This window comes from Anticarsia gemmatalis, chromosome 16 (assembly GCF_050436995.1).
Source record: "Anticarsia gemmatalis isolate Benzon Research Colony breed Stoneville strain chromosome 16, ilAntGemm2 primary, whole genome shotgun sequence".
NCBI lineage: Eukaryota > Metazoa > Arthropoda > Insecta > Lepidoptera > Erebidae > Anticarsia > Anticarsia gemmatalis.
Window position 1 is genome coordinate 1,716,023 of NC_134760.1, and position 22,375 is coordinate 1,738,397.

At 33.3% G+C, this 22,375-nt stretch overlaps 1 protein-coding gene across 1 annotated transcript in view; it reads left to right on the forward strand.

The window, feature by feature from the left end:
- Positions 1-22,375, forward strand: part of LOC142979579 (uncharacterized) — a 189,232-nt gene that overhangs the window by 17,597 nt on the left and 149,260 nt on the right. Inside the window, exon 2 of the mRNA XM_076124588.1 lies at positions 19,938-20,147. Coding sequence (XP_075980703.1) covers positions 20,082-20,147 — 66 coding nt within the window. The 5' untranslated portion in view covers positions 19,938-20,081. The remainder of the gene's footprint in view (positions 1-19,937; positions 20,148-22,375) is intronic.

A 22,375-nucleotide genomic window follows, 5' to 3' on the forward strand; every position in this document is an offset into this window, starting at 1 on the left:
CGTCAAGAAATCCAAAGTTGCGACCGGTTAATAGTCTGCTGCTTCTTAATTTTACATGTGGTTATCGCAGCCACATTAACCAAAATCCAAAAATCTGTAATTTAAAATGCATTTTCGAACCCCAAAGGTCGAATTCCATGAACAAAAAACTATAATTAACTACATAATTATTGGAAGCAATGGGACACCGAAATAGTAGCAAACTGAACTAATGGGTATGGGCAAAAACTAAATAACATTACTACAAGCTATAATCAACTCTAACCCAAACATCATAAAGTTGAAATTTGCTTACAGTTGTGTAGAAAAATCATTGCATAAGACATTCATAAGTCGACTTTAACGGCCTTATTTTAAGGTTGAATCTGATTTAAGTGATTCGCTTATAGATGTATAGGAAAGTAATTACATATGGCATTTGAAAATCAACTGTAAATTACCAGTAATAAGGTTTAGTTTTCAATGCGTTCTTGTTGTTTTCTCAGGGGATGAATATCGATGTATCCCTAATCTCTCAGCTTTCGATATTTTGTACAAATATGGTGTTTATTCATGTGTGTTCCCGATGTGTGGATTTGTGTTGTTGCTTTAAGATCTGTAGCAGGTTTCACGGGATTATGAAATTATAACGTCTTTTTGTATTAAGAGACGCCTGTATTTTACTCGGAAATTACAAAAAATACAGGGGTCTTTGCATACCTAGAAATCATTAGATAGAGTCATTAGAGTTACTGCAATACAACCGCAATTGATATGGCAATATACATAATATATTCTAAGCAAATTATAAAATGATATGGCAATATACATAACATATTCTTAGCTAAATCTGTGCTAAATTACAACTAATGCAGCCTATGCCAAAAAATCACGCAAACGAATTTCAAATTCTACGCATGAGATAACAATACTCATCTAAACAAAACGCCATATTTTTTATTGGCTGAAAGTCCTTCTATTTCCTTATTAAAATATTATCTATTTCCATCTACACATTGTCGTATAAAATATCAACAATAGTCTTCCTTAAACTTGGTTTCAAAGTTATTCCGTCATATCATGCCAAAGTCTCCCCATATTTGTTCACCGCCGTCTTCCCAGAGCCTAAATCAACAGGGAATCGACCTTGGGACCGCAAACAACAGGTGGTATCCGTCAGACCTTATGCAAATTATGAGGGGAAGTAAGGCATTCTGGTTTATAAGCCCGTTTTTGAAATTAGTGTGATTGGGATAGTAATTTTATTTAAAGGAAAGGTTTCGGAAAATTTTGATTGCAAAGTGAAAGTCAGGGAAACAGGGACTCATGTTTAATATAATAAATTTAACCCATTGCTGTCCCACTGCTGGGCAAGGGTCTCCTCCCGTAATGAGGGAGGGGTTAGGCCTTGAGTCCACCACGCTGGCCAAGTGCGGGTTGGAGCATGTGATAATTGTTTCTAATACACACATAACTTCGAAAAGTCATTGGTGTGTCGCCTCGGATTCGAACCTGCGACCACTAGCGTGGGAGGTGCCAACTTAAACCACTCGGCTATCACTGCTCATGTTAAATTTGCATAAAATAGATAAACACGAGTGAATTTGTCTATAATTGGCGTGAGCACAAAACTTAGCCTTTACCATTATATTTCTGTACCTAGGTACTTTTGTGTTTATGCTGTTGATATGCCAAATAAATAAATACATTTAAAGTAACATTTTGAAAAGGTAACCTTTACTATGTATACCTATCTGATCAGCGCCTCTAGCAAACGTCGTAGGAACTATTTTTGCAATAAATTTTAAAACGTCAAATAGAATCACGCTACTGAACTGCAAATAAAAACACTTCATACTATTAATAATATTCTGAGATATGAGTGCCAATCCACACTACATGAAATTAAGCAATTTTGCAATTACCTACATTTTCACTGACCAAACTAACACTTTCACATACCCACACGACTGCAATGATAGTAATTATCACAAAAACTGATTGAAAGTCCACAGTTTTGTGGTAATGCGCAACGAATGAACGATTGATGAGCATTGATACGATTTTTTTAACTTCTAAGAAAGAAACGATGAGCTGGGAGAAAGGAAGCGGAAAGATATGGCTGTTTTCATTACGAGTGTTATAGAGAAAGGTGTTGGCTGTGGTAAATGAAATACACCTTATCATGTTTTCAATCCCAGGTGGATAGTTGATTTGGTAAACTTGCTACTACATATACCTATTTGTAAGTAGTAGTGGCCAGGTGACTGAAATAATAGTTAATATTTACCTAAATAGTGAAAGTTCGCTACTAAAAATATATCACAGAAACGTGAAGTCAAAAAAGATTAAAATCGAAATTAGATAGACTGTAACCAATATGAAAATCCGTAAAATCTTTTTTCGGCTCGCGATTCGAGCCCATCGTCTCTGCGCAATCTCCATTGCTTTACAGTAATTTTAATAAAAAATATAAACTAAACATGTTAAATCAGGAAAAACGTTAGCTCTTCTTCGTTAGCTATAGTCACATGCCATTTTGACCATTTACCTCTCCAATTATATACATAGGTTATTTCACGGTTTCTCCCTTTTAGTATTCTCTACCAATATGCAAAGACCTTGTACAATTCCAAATATTTCTAAGACCTTGTTTTTAGCGAACAGGAAAAACAAAAGACGTTGTAAGGACATTTTATTTCAATGACGTAAGCTTGTTATTATGTAGATGGTTTATTCATACGATTAATGTGCAGATATGTTAGAATCTTATGTATGCATGTATGGAAGAATATTACGATTGTTAGCAAATTCTGTTGGATATTTTTCCTCTATCTAGACAGACTTATGAATTAGTTATTATTTTTTTCTTTATATTATTTGATTGTATTTGTGGATACGCGGAACAATCTGCGCCGAAATAAAAAAATAACAGTGGGTAATTAATGGGACAAGATGTATGGATGTGAATGAAGCAAAGGAAGTTTGTAAGGATCGTACCAAGTGGTGTTCCCTGGTCTCTGCCTACCCCATATGGGAAGATTTGATGTATGTATGTATTATGTATATATTGGCTACTTATGCAGTTTTTCCTCCGCAATTGTAAGAGACCTTTGGCCAGCTGTAGGGTGACACAGTTTCAAAGCTGTTCGAGCCCTATAAAATCCAAGCTTCTATCACTACTGATTTAGATTTTTAGCTGTACTTATAGTACTAAAATGTATCATTTATCACAAACTCTATCCCACCTGGGTATAAACTATCAATACCTGTCAGCAGACCAACGGAGTCACCAACTATCTTTATCAAAATCAGAAAACATACAAACTTCCTTTCTCCACCTTTAAAACAACACCAACAAAACAAGTATAAAACACTGATCTAATTCACCACCTGTTGATTAAAAGCCTCCTGAACAGGTGTCCTCCCGGCTTGACCTTCGGAGAGGCAAAAAGTCCATACACCTGGTCTCAACCGGTCTTATACATGTTTAATGTAACAGTTGTATGAATGAGGGAACATTTAAACCATTTATTGGCTCACAACGTGGTACATACCACTGAAGTTTTTATTTAACACTAGTGCGCTTCGCTTACGATTTTTTTGGCATTCTTTTTTAGTTTCTTCTTTCCATTAAAACCTTTCCCATGTCTTAAAGACGATTTTACAAAAACTATAAGTTGAATTGGTTGAGTCGTTCTTGAGTCTTGCAACATATTTGGCGGTTTGTTTTGATACAACCTGCAATCAACTCTCTACTGGTAGTTTCTCGTGATTTTCTGTTTGGTAAATCAGTTTTCTATTTTATAAGAATAGGGTGACGATAGGTATAATCGACCAATGAAGACAGATTTTATCAAAATTTTATTAATTACGAGTAGTCATTTGGATCATTTTTACTTGCCATCTATGTGCAAAATCAACTTCGAGTTGACAAGCAGTTTAAATAAATTCAAGCTCGTAGTACTGTCAAAATTAAGTCAAAAACAAAAATGTGTAATAAATTCTAAACGTTATAAGAAACAAGAAAATATTATTACGAACAAAAACATCGCAGTTTTGCAACTTCAAATTCAAAATCCCATAAATCAAACAAGATCTATAACACTAATAATTGTCATTGACATTTCAAATAATTCATACTAAAACACGTAATACATATACATTAACAATTCATCATCATCATAAATCGTAATTTGCTCAGCCGGAAACCGAACCTGGTACATTTATCTCACTTAGTTGTTACAAACCCGACGGCGTGTACGTATCAATCATCGCACGGGTGAACCGTTTAACCATTATTTCTGATTATCAATAATTATTATAAGGACTCTCATCCAATATTAAAGCGATGCTATAGCTAAATATCGCATTTAAACGTCCTTGGAGTGGTTAAAATCTTCACACTGACCAAGCTGTTAGTTTTGCCAGTGGAGGTCGTGTTTTGATTCCAATTTAGAACAAATATCTGCCTAAAACCTGTGGCGTAGTTGGTAGTGTATCCGACTGCTTTCCATAAATTAATATAGTAATATGTATTTCTCAATAGTAGTCCGGAGATTTTAACATGCCCGGTGAATAGCAAGAAACTCGCCCTCTATTATATTGTTAACGAAAGGTAATACACACGTACTTGCACTTTTGTGTTTAACAGGCGTGATATTATGTATGTATGTTAGACCAAATATTTATTTGTCGTCATTCTTGGGACCATAGTCCGCGGGAAAACGGTACAATATGTTTTATTCTTTCTCTCAACTCTGTCGTCAACTCTGTCTAAACCCTTTTCCATGTCCCCTGTCACACAATCCATCCATCTTTTTTTCTGCATACCTCAACTCACCTGTCGTACACATTTGTATAATTCACAAATGTAAAATATAGTGAAAATGCGATTTGGACAACACAAAAGCACAATAAATTAAAAATACTAAACAAGGTGTCGATAAGTATGCAAGAGTAAGTATTTTGTTCAATCGTGTCTTGCAAATCGATCAATAACTCAGATAATATATTTATTTTCTTTATCAACACACTTATTACATAAAGACATAAATACGTGTGGTTATCTACAGATAATGCTCGCAAAAATTTCGCAACACAGTATCGCTAAGTATTTATTTTCGATGCGAAATTTCCAATAAAAGTACTCACGTAATGCCGTTTTAAGGTGCGTTCAGCAAGCTTGACACGGACTTGATATGGATGGATGACCGCGTTTAAGTCTATTCTACTATTGTCAATTCGTTTAGCTTTATCAAAGGTCTTTAGGCGGCTTGAGTCACTTTGATAGTAAAAAGATGAACTTTTATTTTTATTTTTTATATTGAAGTGGCTATTTGTCTCCCATCTCATCTGATGGTAACAATGAAGAGACATGTTACAATCCAAGATACAGTTTTATTTATAAGAAGAAAGAAATGCTCTTTTATAGCATAGCTTGTCGTCTAGTGTAACTTACCTTTAAAGAAACGTGTAGATCAGGTTTAGTTTTTGCTGTTAGCTATTAAGATTGACTGGTTTACAATGTTGATGGCCAAGTTTAGCTCATAATAGGATATAAACAAACGTCTATAAAATGGAGAAGACAGGCACTTGAATTAAATTGTTTCATTTTTTAACGTCTTCATTATAGTATTGTAGATTATTTTGAACGTTGCAGGGTACTGAGTAATATGGCCCAGACTTTTGCAAAAAGATTCTAGTTGGCTATGGACTCCTCCACAAAAAATCATCTGATTGCAAGGGCTAAAAACGAGACGATCCTCAAACTCTCTTGCGACAAAAAACTCGAAAGTTTTCCTAGTATAGAATCAAAACTAGCTGGTTTCCTCCCGACAGTATTAAGTAATAGAACGATCAGCATTGATTCGGATAAATTTTTCATCACACCTTTTTACCAATTTAAAATTAGCGCACAATCGAGCTAGGTAAAAAGTTTAAAATGGAAGTACCTAATGTATTTTTAGATAAAACTGACTTCATAAGAATCGATCTCAAATCTGCTTAGAAAGTTAGATGGATCATCTAGTGGGCCCCGGGATGCAAACTTATGCTATGTTCGTACGTTTCACTCTCAGTGTGGTCTATAAAGACAGTATAATAATACATTGATACGTTGTAAGTAAAAACGTTAGAAGGCTTACATTATATGTTCATTAAGGTCACGAGATTAGCTTCAGTTAGACCATTGATTGTGTAATTACAGCTGTTTCGCTCGGCTGGACCGTTTGATGAAAGTTTTTTGTTGTTCCTGATATGAGATAAGATAGATAAAAAATGCGTGATAATTTAAAAGTTTTATTTTGTTTGTTATTTCAAATTATATATAGGCCACATCTTGTCGGGTGATCGTGGGAAAAGTATTCCCAGGAATAAAGTTGCAGAGTCTGGTTAAATCTGATTAATTCCGTTTTGAGCACATTTTACTTATAAAATACGCCAAATTGTGGACATAAGGGTGCTCTGCTGACAAAACAGTCACAGTAGATATATTGTTTTGTATTGATTAACCTATCTAATAGGTTAAGTGACAAAAAATGAAAACAACTGTTAAAAATCTTCTGGATAAACTAACCAATACTTATTGACAAGTTTTGTGGCGAAGCTTAGTACTCAATATATTTTAACCGACATCATAAAAGAAGAACGATCTCAATTCAGCTGTATTTAATAAAATATCAAAGGTTACTTTCCCCATATCTTCAGTATTATGTAAGTCACATTACGTTTGCAAACAAACAGATCACTTACATACTGAAATTACCTTATAACGTCATGGTTTATATCATGCAGACCCACGATCTAGTAATTTAGGGTTCTTCTTATGTAAGGTGACGTAACAGTAAGATATGTGTGTTATTAAGTTTAATGTCACGATTTCTTTTTGATGTTATTTGTATGTTTGTAATATCACGACTGTGACTAAAAACAGGTATTAATGCGAATAATAATCGCAAATTCGCTTAATCTTGTGGTGAAAATTTTTGTAATAAATTATGTTCTTTCTGACGACTTTGACTATAGATATACTTTGATATGAATTAATGTCATAAACTAACCGACGATAAAGGCCGGTGAAGGAATTAAGATCTTTGCCCAACAATGGGACAGTATAAGCTAAGATTCTTTTTTTATTGTAATTGAACTAAGTACCTGCTAACCTTTTCATTGTCAGATAATGGTATTAAAGAAATAGAATGCAATGGAAAGCACTAACTTTTGATGTTCCGACGCATAAAGATGCTTACCTTAAAAACATTTGAGCCGTCACCCATCTATGAGATGTCCGCGCTGTACGTTGCCTGACCTGACTAAATTACCGTAACATAACCATATTGATCCTATAATTTGAACCATAAATTATCGACAGAAAATTCACGATGCTATTGCACTTTCTTCCGACATTTTGTACGGGTCGTGACTCGAACCCGCTATTGTTGCAGTTGCGTTTCTGAGCCGTGAACCATGACCCTTACGTAAGACTGATAAATAGAGCATTAACATTGTAGTTACACCATGCTGTGATGGTAAGGTGTAACTAGAGATTTATGAAAAATTCTTGATACTTTGTTACTAAAGGTAAAGTTAAACTTCGGAAAGTTGAATTAAAAATAAAATACCTGCTTAATTAATTAGTAATAAAGCAAATAAAGTAAAGTATAACTTTTTTTTTATATAGAACACTATAAAAAGTATCTCTACTATAATTCCCATGTTTCTGTTCCTGGTTGTCTCCCACCATTACCTAAGGAGAAGCATTTCATGTGATAAGCTATTTGTGTATGTTATTCAGCCCGTTTACCGCGACTAATGCCCCGTTTCTGAGTACATTTAGGGGTAGTTTATCTATTCAAGAACGTTAAAACTCTATAAAAAAAAACGCTATTGAATGGACCTCAGAAACCGGGGGTAAGCAAAGTACATTCAAACGAAAACATACATACATCTATAAACATACATCTCTAACAAATATAATAGCAGGATTTAGTGTAGTAGATACTTTAGATGCATTATTCAATAAAATTTATTATTTTCTTCTAAAATCCCCAAATTACTGACCATTAAACTTTTACAGCATCTAAGACAAAGATATCGTAAAAATTATTATCGTTTTTACGAACAAAACAACTTTAAAAGGGTAGTTAAAATTAAATTGAATGTATACCCCTCTGCCTACCCTGCATTGCCAAATAGCTTTTGTTATTACACTAATAATCTCCAATGGGCAGAAACTTTTGCAAGTTTGTGTTTTTCACATAATCTCCGAAACTGCTAAGTCGATTTGGATGATTACCTCGTTGGCGTGCAAGTTTGAAAGTGTCTGTTTTTGTTTTGACTTTCAATTTTAAGTTTTAATTAAGAAATTAATTAAAATTCATAGTATGTGTAGTAAAATTAAATATTTGGGATTGGTTCTATTGATGCGTCTAGCTTTTGCCCTCAAGGAGAAGTCTACCTATCTTGGGTTATAATCTAACACCCTCTCAAATTTTATTTAAACCGGTTCAGCCGTTTACATATTGTGATAAAATACGTATAACGAGTATAGTATATGCATAATTTTCGCCTTTTTTGTTTGTCATTACAATAATAACAACCAATGACCACAAAAGCCTAATTTCCCCAAAATTATGATTGTAAGTACAGTAATGACGCTGTGTATTGTCGGTTGATAATAAAATTAAGTTGGCAATTCACGATACACCTCATTAACTGACAGACATTACAGAAACATATCTGTTTTGATCACTGTGGTGTAGTTTATAAGAGCAGAGCGGGAAGACGCGTACATATGGCATGGACTTAAAATGTTTCTTTAGAAAGTGACTATAGGTCTTCCAAATATATTAATAGGAGCAATAAAATCACAAGTACCAGTGAAATCAACCCATTTTTTTAAACACACTTGTTCTTGTTCATCGCTGTCATATTAATTGCCAAATCAAGTTTATGGTAAGCAGCCTTCATTACAAAACTTTAACATTTCGTCTAATAAATTATGTTTCGTCGGGATTGTGTAAATTTTTATTAAAACTTAATAATTTAATTGATAACAACCGGAACAATATTTTATTGACCGAAACACAAAAAACACCATAGCTGAAATCTACTCAAACTATACCTGATCAAAGCTTTTGATTTTAGCCAAGAAATCCTCACAAAATACTAGCAAAACTATTTATCCTTTAAATCGCTCCCGCTATCTCTTTTAACTTAACCCATTCATGTTCCAAAGCGCGATTTGGCAAGCGTGCCAAGCCGCGAGAAAATTAGAGTACATAATAATGGAGGGAACATTTTACACGGTTTGAGAACAATTCCGTGCTCAGTACAGACCGTACTACTAGTAACATGATCTTGTTTACATTATGTTGATGCTGGACGAAGTAAGGTTTTGTTTTGTGTAGTAGTTTAAGAAGAGAAGGGAATGTGTGTGGATGTGAAAATATTCTGGGGTTTCTTTCAGTTATAATAATATGAAGCTTGCTATATTTAAGACCACTACTTACTTTAGGGTACCTACTGTATTCCTAAAAACATATTTTAGACCAAAATTTTCCTTCGAAGTTTATTTTGTTTATGGAATTCAAATACCTCAACATTTGTGACAGATTCTTTCTGCATTTTATAATAAAAACTTATTTACTTACAGATATCGTACATTAGTTAGAGATAATCTTCTACGCAGCATTTTGTATTCCGACTATTCAAAAGTATACATATCAATAGGTACATCAAAAGGTTAACAACGAGTGCAACTGCACTACACACTGCAAAGGGACAATAAAGCCTTTAATTAGAGAAATTTCTTAGATTACCGATTAAAAGAACCAAACGTTAGAACTGTACAATAATTATGCAGGTTTATCCTAAAAACGCTTACAACACAACTATTATCTTTAACTACAACGGCATAGAAACACTTAGATCTTTTTGGCACAGTTCCAGATAATACGGTGTTATTTCTATAATAACAGGCTGATAGTTCAAGGACCTCTGCCAGGAGAAAATAATATTTATTTATTACTAGCTTATAGCCAGGACTTCGCACGAAGGCGTATGTAAGAGGCGAGAATATTGTTCAATTAAATATATAATTGTTTTATGAAAAAGCCGGATTCTTAACACTGTTTTTCTGGAACCATTTTGGAGTTTACATAAAAAGGCTTTAGTCAAATTTACTATTAGTCATAAACTGACTGTTTCCGTGGCGCAGTGGTAAAAAGTTGCTATGCAAACTCCCGCACTAAGAATTGCTCTTGTATCGCGGGGACTTTTACAAACATACAAACAACGAACACAAAGTACAAGCAGACCCAAAACTTTTATTTGTAAATCGCAAGTGGGAATCGAACCCACGAATTACGACGCTGGAGGTCGCTACGCCACTCAATGGTAGTGGACCAAACCATTGCGCCACGGTGGCAGTCAGTTTCTGACTAACAGTAAGTTTGACTTAAGCCTTTGTTAACTGAACTCCAAAATAGTACTAGGAAAAACTTTCTAATTTAAAAGAAATATGAGTACCGCAACTATCTGGTACATACAAAGATAAATCCGCGTATCTTTAATCTAAATTCACGAGCTATTTCACCCGGGTATGTAACCGGGTTAATTCAACCCGGGTGAATAGTGTCCCAAGTTATCCGCTGGCTTTAATTGGACTGTCCGCATTTACATGCACTGTGGGTGAGGTGGGCCAATGTTGGTGCCAAGGTTGGGACAAATGTTTGAACAAATAATATCTGGTGTTTTGCTTACTTTTGTCTAAAATTATGATAGCGCATTAGTCTTTTAGAGATTCATTACTGTTTTTTATTACTCTCTGGCAAATAATAATAAAATCTCAAAACATTGTGTTTGGGTCAAAACTTTGAAACACCAACGTATCAATATTTTTTCAGCTGTTTTCGAGTTACGTTTGCACAAACTTACATTATTAAAAGTCCTATATTTCCGTATGTTAGTGAATTAAGCAAGTTTACCGATCAAAGCAAAAGGCTATTTTGTCTTTTACCTACCCAAATGAGAGCAAAATGTAATTCAGATTTTAGCATTACTCAAGTCCTAAGTGTTCTTCAGGTCATTGCTCCCACCAATTCTAAGAAAACATCATGAACTTCAAGGTCTGCTTACCACACAAAATACATAATATATTAAAGCATTTCACCGCTACTTATCACATAATCATCGCAACTTAGAAATATATAACTTAAAAACAATAACACGAACTCATTTCAAATACAACCTTATCTTTTTGAGACTAGAGTTTATATTCCAATGAAGTATTTTTTTCCACGACATGCCATGGATAGACTACTGTTATACAGGAATTTTGACCGTATTGGCTTATAAATAAGGTTGTATTTTGTATGGGAGGCTGTGTAACCATCTGACCATGGATAATCTGATCTCAACATATGGCGGATGCTTCGGTTTTGTATGGTTTTCGGTGTTTGATTTCAAAACCATATTTCTGATGGCTATTATTTTGTGATGGTCGAGAAAATACTGTGAGAGAATTAGGGTAAGTAGATTATAAATTCTCCCGCTAATTAAAAAAGATTTAGTTGATGTTTTGACGTAGGTACTTGTGCTATGTTAGGTTTGATGCCTTTTAGGTTATGTTAGTAATTGTTTAAAGTAATCTGGGCAACTGAAAAGATTGACTTAATTTAATATTTGTACTAAAAATGTTTATTTATATACAACTGAACGAATGTGGATTTAATACAGGGCGATAGTTTATATCGCAAAGAAAGTTACAAAAGAGAGGTGCAGCCGCGCGCAAACACTAAAATAGTTGTAGTACCTAAATAATTATTCATTAGTTTAGTATAATTTGCCGATTCTTTAACACCCCACAGCTGAAACAAAAGAAACCAGCCAAAGATTAGTTTCTCTAAGTGAACTAGGTATAAGAATCGTTATTAAAACATACTTACTATACAGTTTCAGACAACCGTTGTAATTATAATTCAGCAAGACAATACGGTACAGTTCTTCAAGAAACAATTACGTATGTAACAGTAACTGTATGAAGGACAGGTTGGAAACTATTAAACATTATATTAATGAGTTCGAGGCAGGTGGTCTGTGATGTCACATAGTAATAGGGTAGGGATGGTACTGTACTTTGTAATAAACAAGCCTACTAGGTATAAGAAGCCTGGAATTTGAGAAACTGGTTCTCGCGAAAAACTTATAAGTGGTTTATGTTCGCTTTCTGAGGTACATTTAGCGGTAGTTTATTCATTAAAACTGTCATTTTTATATCAGCTTAAATGATTTTGAATAGATAAACTAACGCTAAATATACCTCAGAAACGAATGGTTAATTTTATAAGACTACTTGGTTTATGTATGGCAAATTTACTCCTCACACATTCTTAATACACAACAGATGAAAAAATACACAACCAAAGTTCTTCTAAAAATGTCCTTTAGTGATACAAAAATGACGAACTTTGCCGTTTTACCTACTTAAGATCTAATGACGCTTTGGATAATAATAAGATAGGTGGATATACATATTAAAGTCTCATACAATCTGCTTTACTTCAAAACAAAAGAATTCACAAACTCTATATTTTACAACTTTATCATAACACTTGAAAATATTCACGTCACATGATAAATTGATATCACTGAGATAAACTCAACAAAGACTCACGGAAGGCGAATACACCTCCATAATATCCATTTTAATAATAAAATTGTGAAAATCTATCTGTCTGTCACGCTTTTACGGCTAAATCACTGAACCGATTGCGATAAAATTTTGTAAAGAGACAGATGAAGACCCAAGATTAAAATTGGGGTACCTATTTTGCAAAAATCTGTCCCCCAAGTTGTTTGAATTAGGGAATGAAAGTGAGTGAAGCCGCATGGTTTAGCTATCTCGTATATTAATAATGAAATATTCCTGAGTCTTAGTATTTTAATAAAGTCGTAACACAAAGGAAATGCTTTAAATAATCCGGTCCGCGGCAAGCAGGTGGCTCGGCTTTTTTTAAGGGCCCTTTTACATGAGGACAATATTTAGACTACTGCTTACTTCAAACGATGAGTACTTATTACAATCTGCGTTTTTGTCACTATAACATAATTGTTTTTTTATTTATGTAGGTATTTAGGCCTAACCCTCCCTCGTTTGGGAGAAGACCCTTGCCCAGCAGTGGGACAGTTTTGGGTTTAAAAATGTTAGGTATGGTTACATTACGTATTGTAGTTGTAAAGCACTGCTTAAATACTGGAGTTATACTTAGAATTACATTATTTAGGCACTTAAAATATATAAAGGATTTACTTACTCGGAAAACATAATAATGGAAAAGCATCTACTTTAATTTAAAATCGTAGTTATCAATTCAAACTCTTATCTTAATGAAAGAAGCAATTAATGCATTGTATTCAAACTACATGAAAATCAGCCATTTTTATTACTGAATGCAGATTTCACTAACAAAATACAATGCAACATACAAATCTTTACCTACCAACTGTTTACTCACGTGCCAATCCAAATGGCCACCAAAAAAATCCCTATAATGAACAAGGGCCTTTACCGTGACGGCATATTGTAGGGCTGTCAAACGATTGTAAATGCCACGTGGCATTTGAAAAGAGACGTCCGAATCGGGAATTAGACGTATGATTTCATTATTCGTTTGGTTTTTGTACGATTTGAACTTTGGTTAGCTTTGAATGGAGGTTTTTTGATACGGAAATGTGATTTTTAATTAAATTGTTTAGTGTCTGATTTTGTAGGCAAAAAATAGTATGAGTTAGGTTTGATTTTTTGTTGATGCCGCTAAAGCTAGAACTGATTATTATGATTATACCTTTATTTCAATACCGGTGTCTAAGCATTATTAAGCAAATACCTAGTAAACGAAATAATTATAACCAGTTTCAGAATTTAGGCCTAACCAAAAAATTAGTCATATTAATAAATATGCAAAAAGGCATAAAATAAATCCAATATTGGTTTCAAACAAAAAAAAACAGATTCTTATAATTTAACATATCACACATTTTGTAAGGAGAAATAAATATACATCAGTTGAGCAATTTGATCTAACATCATCTGTAAACACTGAAACCAAACCATACTCTTCCTTATCTTAACAACCAAAAAAATAACAATTCTAAAATCACAATCACTAAGACCAACCTTCGCCCAAGCAACTGTGTCAAACATAAAAAAAGCTTTATACTTGCCAATTGAATCGAGACAGCCCTGGCCATCTGGTAAGGGTACCTACATAATAGCACCTTTGCCAAGTGGGTGATAAGTTAACAGTAAAGTTTTGAAAGAAAAAAATGGCAGATGTTCCGTGAAGATTTTTTTTGAATTGGCAACATTATTGGGTATTGGATTTCAATTTTTGTAGAGAGGTAGTCGGTTTCTTTTTAATTGTTTCTGTATTGCAAGATGGGTCAAAAGTGGGGATGTCTTACGATGTGTTTGAAGTTAAGTTTAGCGTTAATAGTTGGTTAGATAATAAAGCAAATGACTGTGAAAGCAAGAAGAACAAGGATTTGGTTAGTTAACGATTATACTATCATTTATATATTTACAAACGTTTTGATTTTTGCAAATTAATACCAAAAATTTAAAAACATTACTCTGCTTTAAGTAAGTTAAGTAGTAAAAATCATTAAATTAAAAAAAGCCCTACATATCACTCCATCTGGTATAATGAATCTTACTAATGAGAACCATAAAGTTATTCTTCTTTGTCGCCACTAAGGAACATCACGCTCCCTCAAAACTACAACAATAAAAGTAAAACTCCCTTAACATGGGGAAAATCATGGCTATGGCAGAGGGCCATTTGAACGCTCCATTAGTAAATGGCCAGAGAATTAATATTTATATTATAGACGATATTACGACAGATATTAACGATTTTGGACAAAACGCTGCAAGAATAACAATTTATAAGCACCCTATTTAGATGTACAGGATGTTGGCATAAATGCTGTTACTGATTAGTAACAGCATTTATGCCAACATCTTAATTAAGTATATTTACTTGATTAAGTAAATATACTTAATTAAGATGAAGATTACTCAATATAATTATTTTTACTTGATTAAGTAAAAATAATTATATTGAGTAATTTGATTGGTAGTAATTAATTACACAACTAAATGTTGGTTATAGTTACACATTATGTGCTGATCTATAGTAACATAAAAAACGGTTACAAATATTTTTTCTCAAACTGTAATGATTTTCAGTCAATTTGCATTTTTAATTTGATAATATTGTCAGTTATATAACCACCTAGAAAAAGGGTAAGTACAGTTAAGAATTTATTCAAAATCAATCTAATTACAATACGCACGAAACCAAATAGCAGCATTTTTTTTTATTTTAAAAATGCACCCATCAAAAATTTTTTTTCAAACTTTAACTACTCCAATTTACAAGTACATTAGAGGCAATAAACTGAATTTTACTTTAAATTAACATGTTTATAGTCAGTCATACTATTTCACTCCCATTTATTCCCATATTAGGAAATAATTTCCTCCATTACATGCGTGCCTCACGCAAATGCTCGACTTTTTATGATACAACAAATTTCCTGACTTCAGGGAAATGTGTGTTGATGCATGTAGATCGTTATCGATAAAGTTGGTATCTTTGAGGGTAATTCCTGTTTTTGGGGAGGTTTATAAACTGTCGATATATTTTTTGTCGGTATTCTTTGAGTCACGCAACATGGATGACACCAGTTAAACGTAAATTTTACTTTTAATCTTACGTATATTTCATAAACTTGTATGTTTATAAACTTAAGGTAAGTAGATATCCGACGTATTGCATTAGGCGTCGTTTTTCATTATATCATCCCTTTTCTGGACGAAGTCTTTCTGAGAGATTCATACATTGTCTTAAAGACTGTCTAATTGCCAAAGATATTCTTCTACACTAATCTATCGACTAATTTTTACTTAATTTTATTTGTTCGTTGATACTACTAAACCAAGTAAAGCTTAACACGTTGTGTTTTATGATATCTCATCTAGCAATATGTATTTAAATGAATGCCTAAATTCCTTTTTAAAACTTGCATTCGTTTTCGTAATGCAAGGAGACTGACCTCTCCATTCACAATGCAGCAAAGCAACTACTTTAGAAAAGCAAGCTCTGTACATAATTATGTAAAACGAAACGGGAATTGTTGTTCAGTTTGTTTAACGTTTCGACCAGATTACAGCGCGATCACAAGTCTGTTTAAAGTAAGAAAAATAGACGCAAATTGTGATGTGTACTAACCACTGATGGTCTTTTTAACCGACTTCAAACAAAGGAGGAGGTTCTCAATTCGTCGCGATATATTTTTTTCTTTTCCAATCGAAGGTAAAACAAAAACTAATACTAAATATATATCTTATTCACAGTCACTTGTATTTAAAGTTTTCAAGTACACATCACTAGCATTGCGAAAGATTTATAAATTAATATTTTAAACTATTTTAAGACATAAACTTTAAGCTCCAGCTTCTTTATTATGGCAGAATCATTTGCATAAATGTATTATTTTACGATACGCCACACATTACACACTAACGTCAAATTAGTTAGTAAAGCTCTACGTTGCCATGGCAACGGTACAAATTCACGAACAACTTCACAGCAGATCAGACAAAAACATTAAAATAACCTCATATTTTCAGGCAATACATTGCATAGTAAACAACCATAAATTCAAACACAAAAAGACAAAACAAAACAATATTTCATCACAATAAAACAACAGCCTGTATATTTCCATACGCCAATCGATGTCAATATTTACAGAGGGGTATTAATGATGGAAATCCTTCGGTCCACATCTGCAATACGTTTTATTGTCCACATGGGTGCTATTCCAACGTTTGTTATTGAATTCGATCCCTGGCGACACCACACGGTGTAGCGAGGATTAATTTTTTTTCGCCCGACCATTTTGGGCTCGGTAAATAGTGAAAATGGCAATTTCGGTGATGAAATGGTTCAAACGGATTTTGAGATTAGTCTGTATTGGTTTTTAATATTTCACTTTGATCTGTAGTTTAGAATAGAATTATTTTATTTAGAATCTTTGAGACTTTATGTAATTTAAAATCATATGATTGAATTTTTTGTACCTATCTACTTAAAATTCATAGTTTTGAGAACTTAGATCTAACTTTGTTGTTTACTAAGTATTTCAATTTAACTTTTACAATTTCATTTCTTTTTGTCTGGTCACAGAGGTTAAGGTCAGAACACTTGGAATTGAAACAACCTGTAGATATGTAATAGAGTATAGTGACGTCATTTTACAACTTACGTAATGCAATTAACGTTGAAGATAATCCGTATTAATATTATAAATGCGAAAGTGTTTGTTACGCTTTCATGGTTCAAGTACTGAATCGATTGAGATGATATCAGGAAGAAAAATACTATTTTTAACTGAAAATTAAATAGGTAGAATAAATAACGCGAAAGTTAAACAAATTATAAATTAACGAATTTTAACTAATAACTACCTAAATGTAACTACTTAATAAAATCACACGCTTTGCATATTTCCACCTGAAAAATTGTTTTTTGTTTCGACTTTTCTCCCTCTGCCGATAATCTGGAAAGTTTTTTAATTTCAAACTTAACCGATCCCAGCAGGTCAACTTGTTGACTTAATAAAACTGTTTTTTTGTACTTTTTGCAAATTTAAATGTATTAGTACGGTGCTTTGTCAAATTTGAATTTCAAATTGAATTCGTCTGGCTGTCGATATTTTATTTATTAGATCTTATAATTTGAGCTTGCAACATTAGTATTATGATATTTACGATTAATAATTTGGTTCTTGACCTCCTGAGATAAAATAGTCATTACTAAAGTCAAGGTGAGAAATTATTGGGCGAAGATTTATTGAATCTAGTTTATTACTCCGTGGCGCAGTGGTTTAGGTCGCCACGCCGCGCCTCTACCACTGCGTCTGAAGGTCGTGGGTTGGATTCCCACATGGAACAATTTATGTAAGCGATCCACAAATATTTTTATTGGATCTGATTGTACTTTGTGTCCGTATCTTGTATATTTGAAAAACTTAAGCCCCCTGTTTCAGTCGCGTGGTATTAATTAATAAGTAACCTATCCGAATGGGTACTATTTTTTTACTATTAATGTTCGTTATCGTATCGAAAATACCTACCTTAGTTAGCTTGGTCGTGAAGGAATATCAGTTACTTTCGTATTTAGCACCCATATACGCCTTTTTAATAAATTTCGATTAGATTATCAGATGGAATATTTGTGTTCATGCTGCCACTTTAGCCAGTGGATAACTTATCCGGCACTTATGTATAAGCCTTCATACTGCCCCTAGATTATAAAATGTAACTACTTTATTATTCAGTTTATTTCAATCGTTAAGATAATCTTATAAGGAAATATACTTGCCATAAGAGGCACAAGTTCTAGGTAAGCAAAGAATACCAAGAACGAATTAGTCGTTAAGTAAATCCATCTACAAAACTGCTATACCTATTTCCTCATTTGTTACACCTACTTTTTCAGACAAACCTCTGAAATGTTAACCTAAAAATACACTTTACAATGGACCAGGGACGAAATTACTTCAATTCCTAATATTTTTTGCTTGCAGACAATTAGACTGTTTTTAGCCTCAAATCGTTTAGAATTAGGTTTACAGATAAAAACTATATATTTACGTATCCGAAACCAGAAGGTCGTAACAACAATTTCAATTTCAAGCTTTATTACAAGGTGATAAGGTTTTAAATTACTTTTTGCTGGTCAATTATTAGCGTTGATAAATATAATTGGATCCTTGATTTTGTTAACTAATTCATATTATATGAAAGGTATTGCTACTAAAGGATATTTAAAACTAATCATTATTGAAGGTTTTGAACGATTGGTTTTAGAAAGGCTGTCTAGATTATTCTAGAATAATTATGTTTTACGTACACTTCCTTATTTAGTATATTTGTAGATTTCAATGCAATTATGTTTATAATAAGATGTTTCTTCGATTTAAATAAATGGTCACCTCATGTGAAAGGCCTTTACAAATAATCATAGACATAAACCATAACATGCCTAGAACAACACAAATATAAATCGCTTTTATGCAAGAATCGAATCCAGTAACTCTCATATATTATGAGCAGTTTATAAAGAAAATAAATAATAATCAAAGAAAACATCATTATAATCTCTTAAATCACAATTTAAAAAATATACCTCTCTTTTCAACTAGGTAATTATTTGGAATCGATTCCACAATTTTAAAGATCACCCTAAACCAACATACTCCTCAATCATAATACTAATAATACAAATGACTAAACAGAGCTTTGTCCAACTCAGTCCTAATTAAACCAGTCTTAATCCTTCACCTCAAAGTCGCGGTGACTTTGCCCGTCCCATAGTAAGGTGTCCCCTACCCGTCCTCTCCCTTGTAGGACAGACGGACAGACAAATTACAATAATAACTCATTCATTCGTAAACAAGTTAACAGATAATATGAGGTATTTAAATGGCGTTTAAAGATACGGGAATGTGACTGCGAATACGCTGAATACATCAGGGTTTTTTGAAATTATGCTTAGTGGCAGAACTGTTGTGTCAAAGCTTTTCGAACTGGTATAAGGTTTTGCTTTAATTGATGTTGGTTTCTTAAATTGTGGATTTGGAAATATGGAAAGGGTAGGTTAGGTCAAATGCTATTTAGCATCGGGTGCCAAATACAATGGACTGTTCTGTTCAAGATTTGTTTTGCACACACATTTTGAAGAAAAGATCCTTTTAATAAAAGTGAACTTTTTTATTAGTGAAATCCTATTATTGTGGTGACCACTGACCATACTAGTCCTCTATAAAAATATCCATGATTTTGTTTCTCAATTTCTTTTTACTAATAATTGCATTTGTTACAGATTTTAAGTGAAGACAGTGTCAGTGAAAAAAAGTCACAAGTGATAATACAGTGTTAAATAAGTGACATAGTGTAAAACATGTGTTAGTTCACGATGTCGCCACGGCGGCGCTGCGGTCGCATCACGTGACACTAGGCATCCAAGATGGCGGACTCGAGTCCCGCCAATTCAATCATCGAGGGCACTGTGAAGTTTCGCGATGGGAAAAAGGTGAGAGAGATTTTTTATAATTTGATAAAATTTACAATTTACTTTTGAGTAACGAGTTAAAAGAGAATTTCGAGAGGTATTTATTTTATCTTTTGCGATGTGGTTCTATTTTCTGAAAGAATTTAAGTATTGTAAAATATAGTTATGAGCCTAGTATCCGTTTTTGTCTAAGCCTTGTTATTGTAACATAGTAATCATTTCACAGAGCGCCTTATATGCGCAGTGGAATTAGTAGTAAGTGTAGCGACACACCTGTCGAAACCTCGGGCCAAACGTTCATTGACGGAAGGTTTGGCACTACAATAAATACGACGTAATTTCGGTAGATGTGTCATGGATAACTTAAACAACTGAGCGAGCATATTGAACGGAACGTTTAATGCCAAACGTTGCGCAGGTGTGTCATTACACATCAAAGTTTTTTTTTTAAATTAAAATGGTAGGTTAAAATATGATATTTCGAATTGCAGTTAAATGAATTTGTTATGATCGATTTAATTTTATCATTTTAGCGTATCGTTGTCTTATTTACTGCATTACTCAGACTTATTGATAACAAATTCCGGTTACAGTTCCGGAATTCCTTACTTATTGATTACTACCAATCAAATTGATACATACCTATTAGTTTATCAATACTGCTAAATAATTACAACTACAGAACAATAAGCTAAATTAATCGCATTACGATATTAGAGGTGATTGACATCTTCAGGTAAATTAGACTACGCTTTCAGCATCTACGTGTAGCTGACCATATCTTCAGTACTGCTGAACTGATTTGTTTAAAGTAAATAGTATACAATTAATCATACATATAATAAGGAATAGGCAGAGACTAGAGAACGCCACTTGGTACGATCCTTACAAACTTCCTTTGCTTGATTCACATCCATACATCTTGTCACTTTGAAATATTCATCGGGACATTTGAAAACCTACTGAAACCTAGGTACTTAGTAGTTTGTGTAATGTCAAAATTCGGTCTCGAAAAAATTTTTTTGTGGACATGTAAGTTTTTTTCGATTTTGGCTGTACCTACAGATTTTTGCTTGAAAATCTCAATGAGTCCTTTGTGAACCCAAAGATTTAGACTCAGTAAAGCGGACATTCTATATCTCAAATGAAATTATATATATACGCATATATATACATACATAGTATCACGCCCCTGAAACCCAAAGGTGTAGTGTAGACAGAGGTGTATGAAATTATACCCCTAAATGCGTATAAACCGTTACAACTTTTTATAATATTCTTAATAAACTACAAGCAAGCCTATCTCGTACCGCTATCTGATAGTAACATTCAAAGTAGAGTAGCTACTCTATCGATACCGTGAAATGTGTCACATAGATAACGATAGTGTTCAGTAGTTTCTGAGAAAGGCGTAGTTAGACGATAAACTTGATAGACTTTATAAACATTAAGTGATCGTTATAACTGCTATTTCGTAAAGGTCCATTTGAAATAGATTTTTCATAGAATTTTGTTGCCTAGGTAATGCTATATTGAAATAGGGGAATAATGTTGATAAGGGGTGAGCAGACTAAGCAGATGTCATAATATTTATTTTCAAAAATTAGCTTAACTTCCAATCCCTTCCGATGGAATAGAGTCACCTTCTTATCAAAATTATAATTAACTCCTTCAAAATAGTTATGTTTGTGAGGAATAAAAACTCTTCTCGAATATCAAAAAAATCGATGGAAAATCATGAAACTAATCTTGATTTAGGTGCTATTTTTCATTAAAACACAATTAATATTACTATTTATTGTACTTTATTTTGCTTGACGTTTCGGCACAAGTCGTACCGATTGTGGTTCCAATCTGACTGTCTGTATGGCATTACTTAAAAGCACATACCAATGCTACAGTATTTATCAAAAATCAAATGACACATGCATTGACAAAGTCCCAGGAAGGGCTATGATTCAGCTATTAGCATAGATACGATCAAAGTGCGTTTATTAGCGCCGTGACTAATTGTTGATTATGTGGAAACAATCGCTATTGTCGTGAAAGATGTACTTGTATATACCTAGATGGTTTGATTGAATTTGATGCTATATTTGATGAAGTATTAGATACCTAACTGGTTATTGGTGTTGCAATTGAATTTTTCTGTGCAATGAAATATATGTAAGTACCTAGTCTTTACAGTTGTTTTAACCCAAATCAAAATCCAATCTAGTTTTTCCAGCAGCTTGTGCAACTTTGACGTC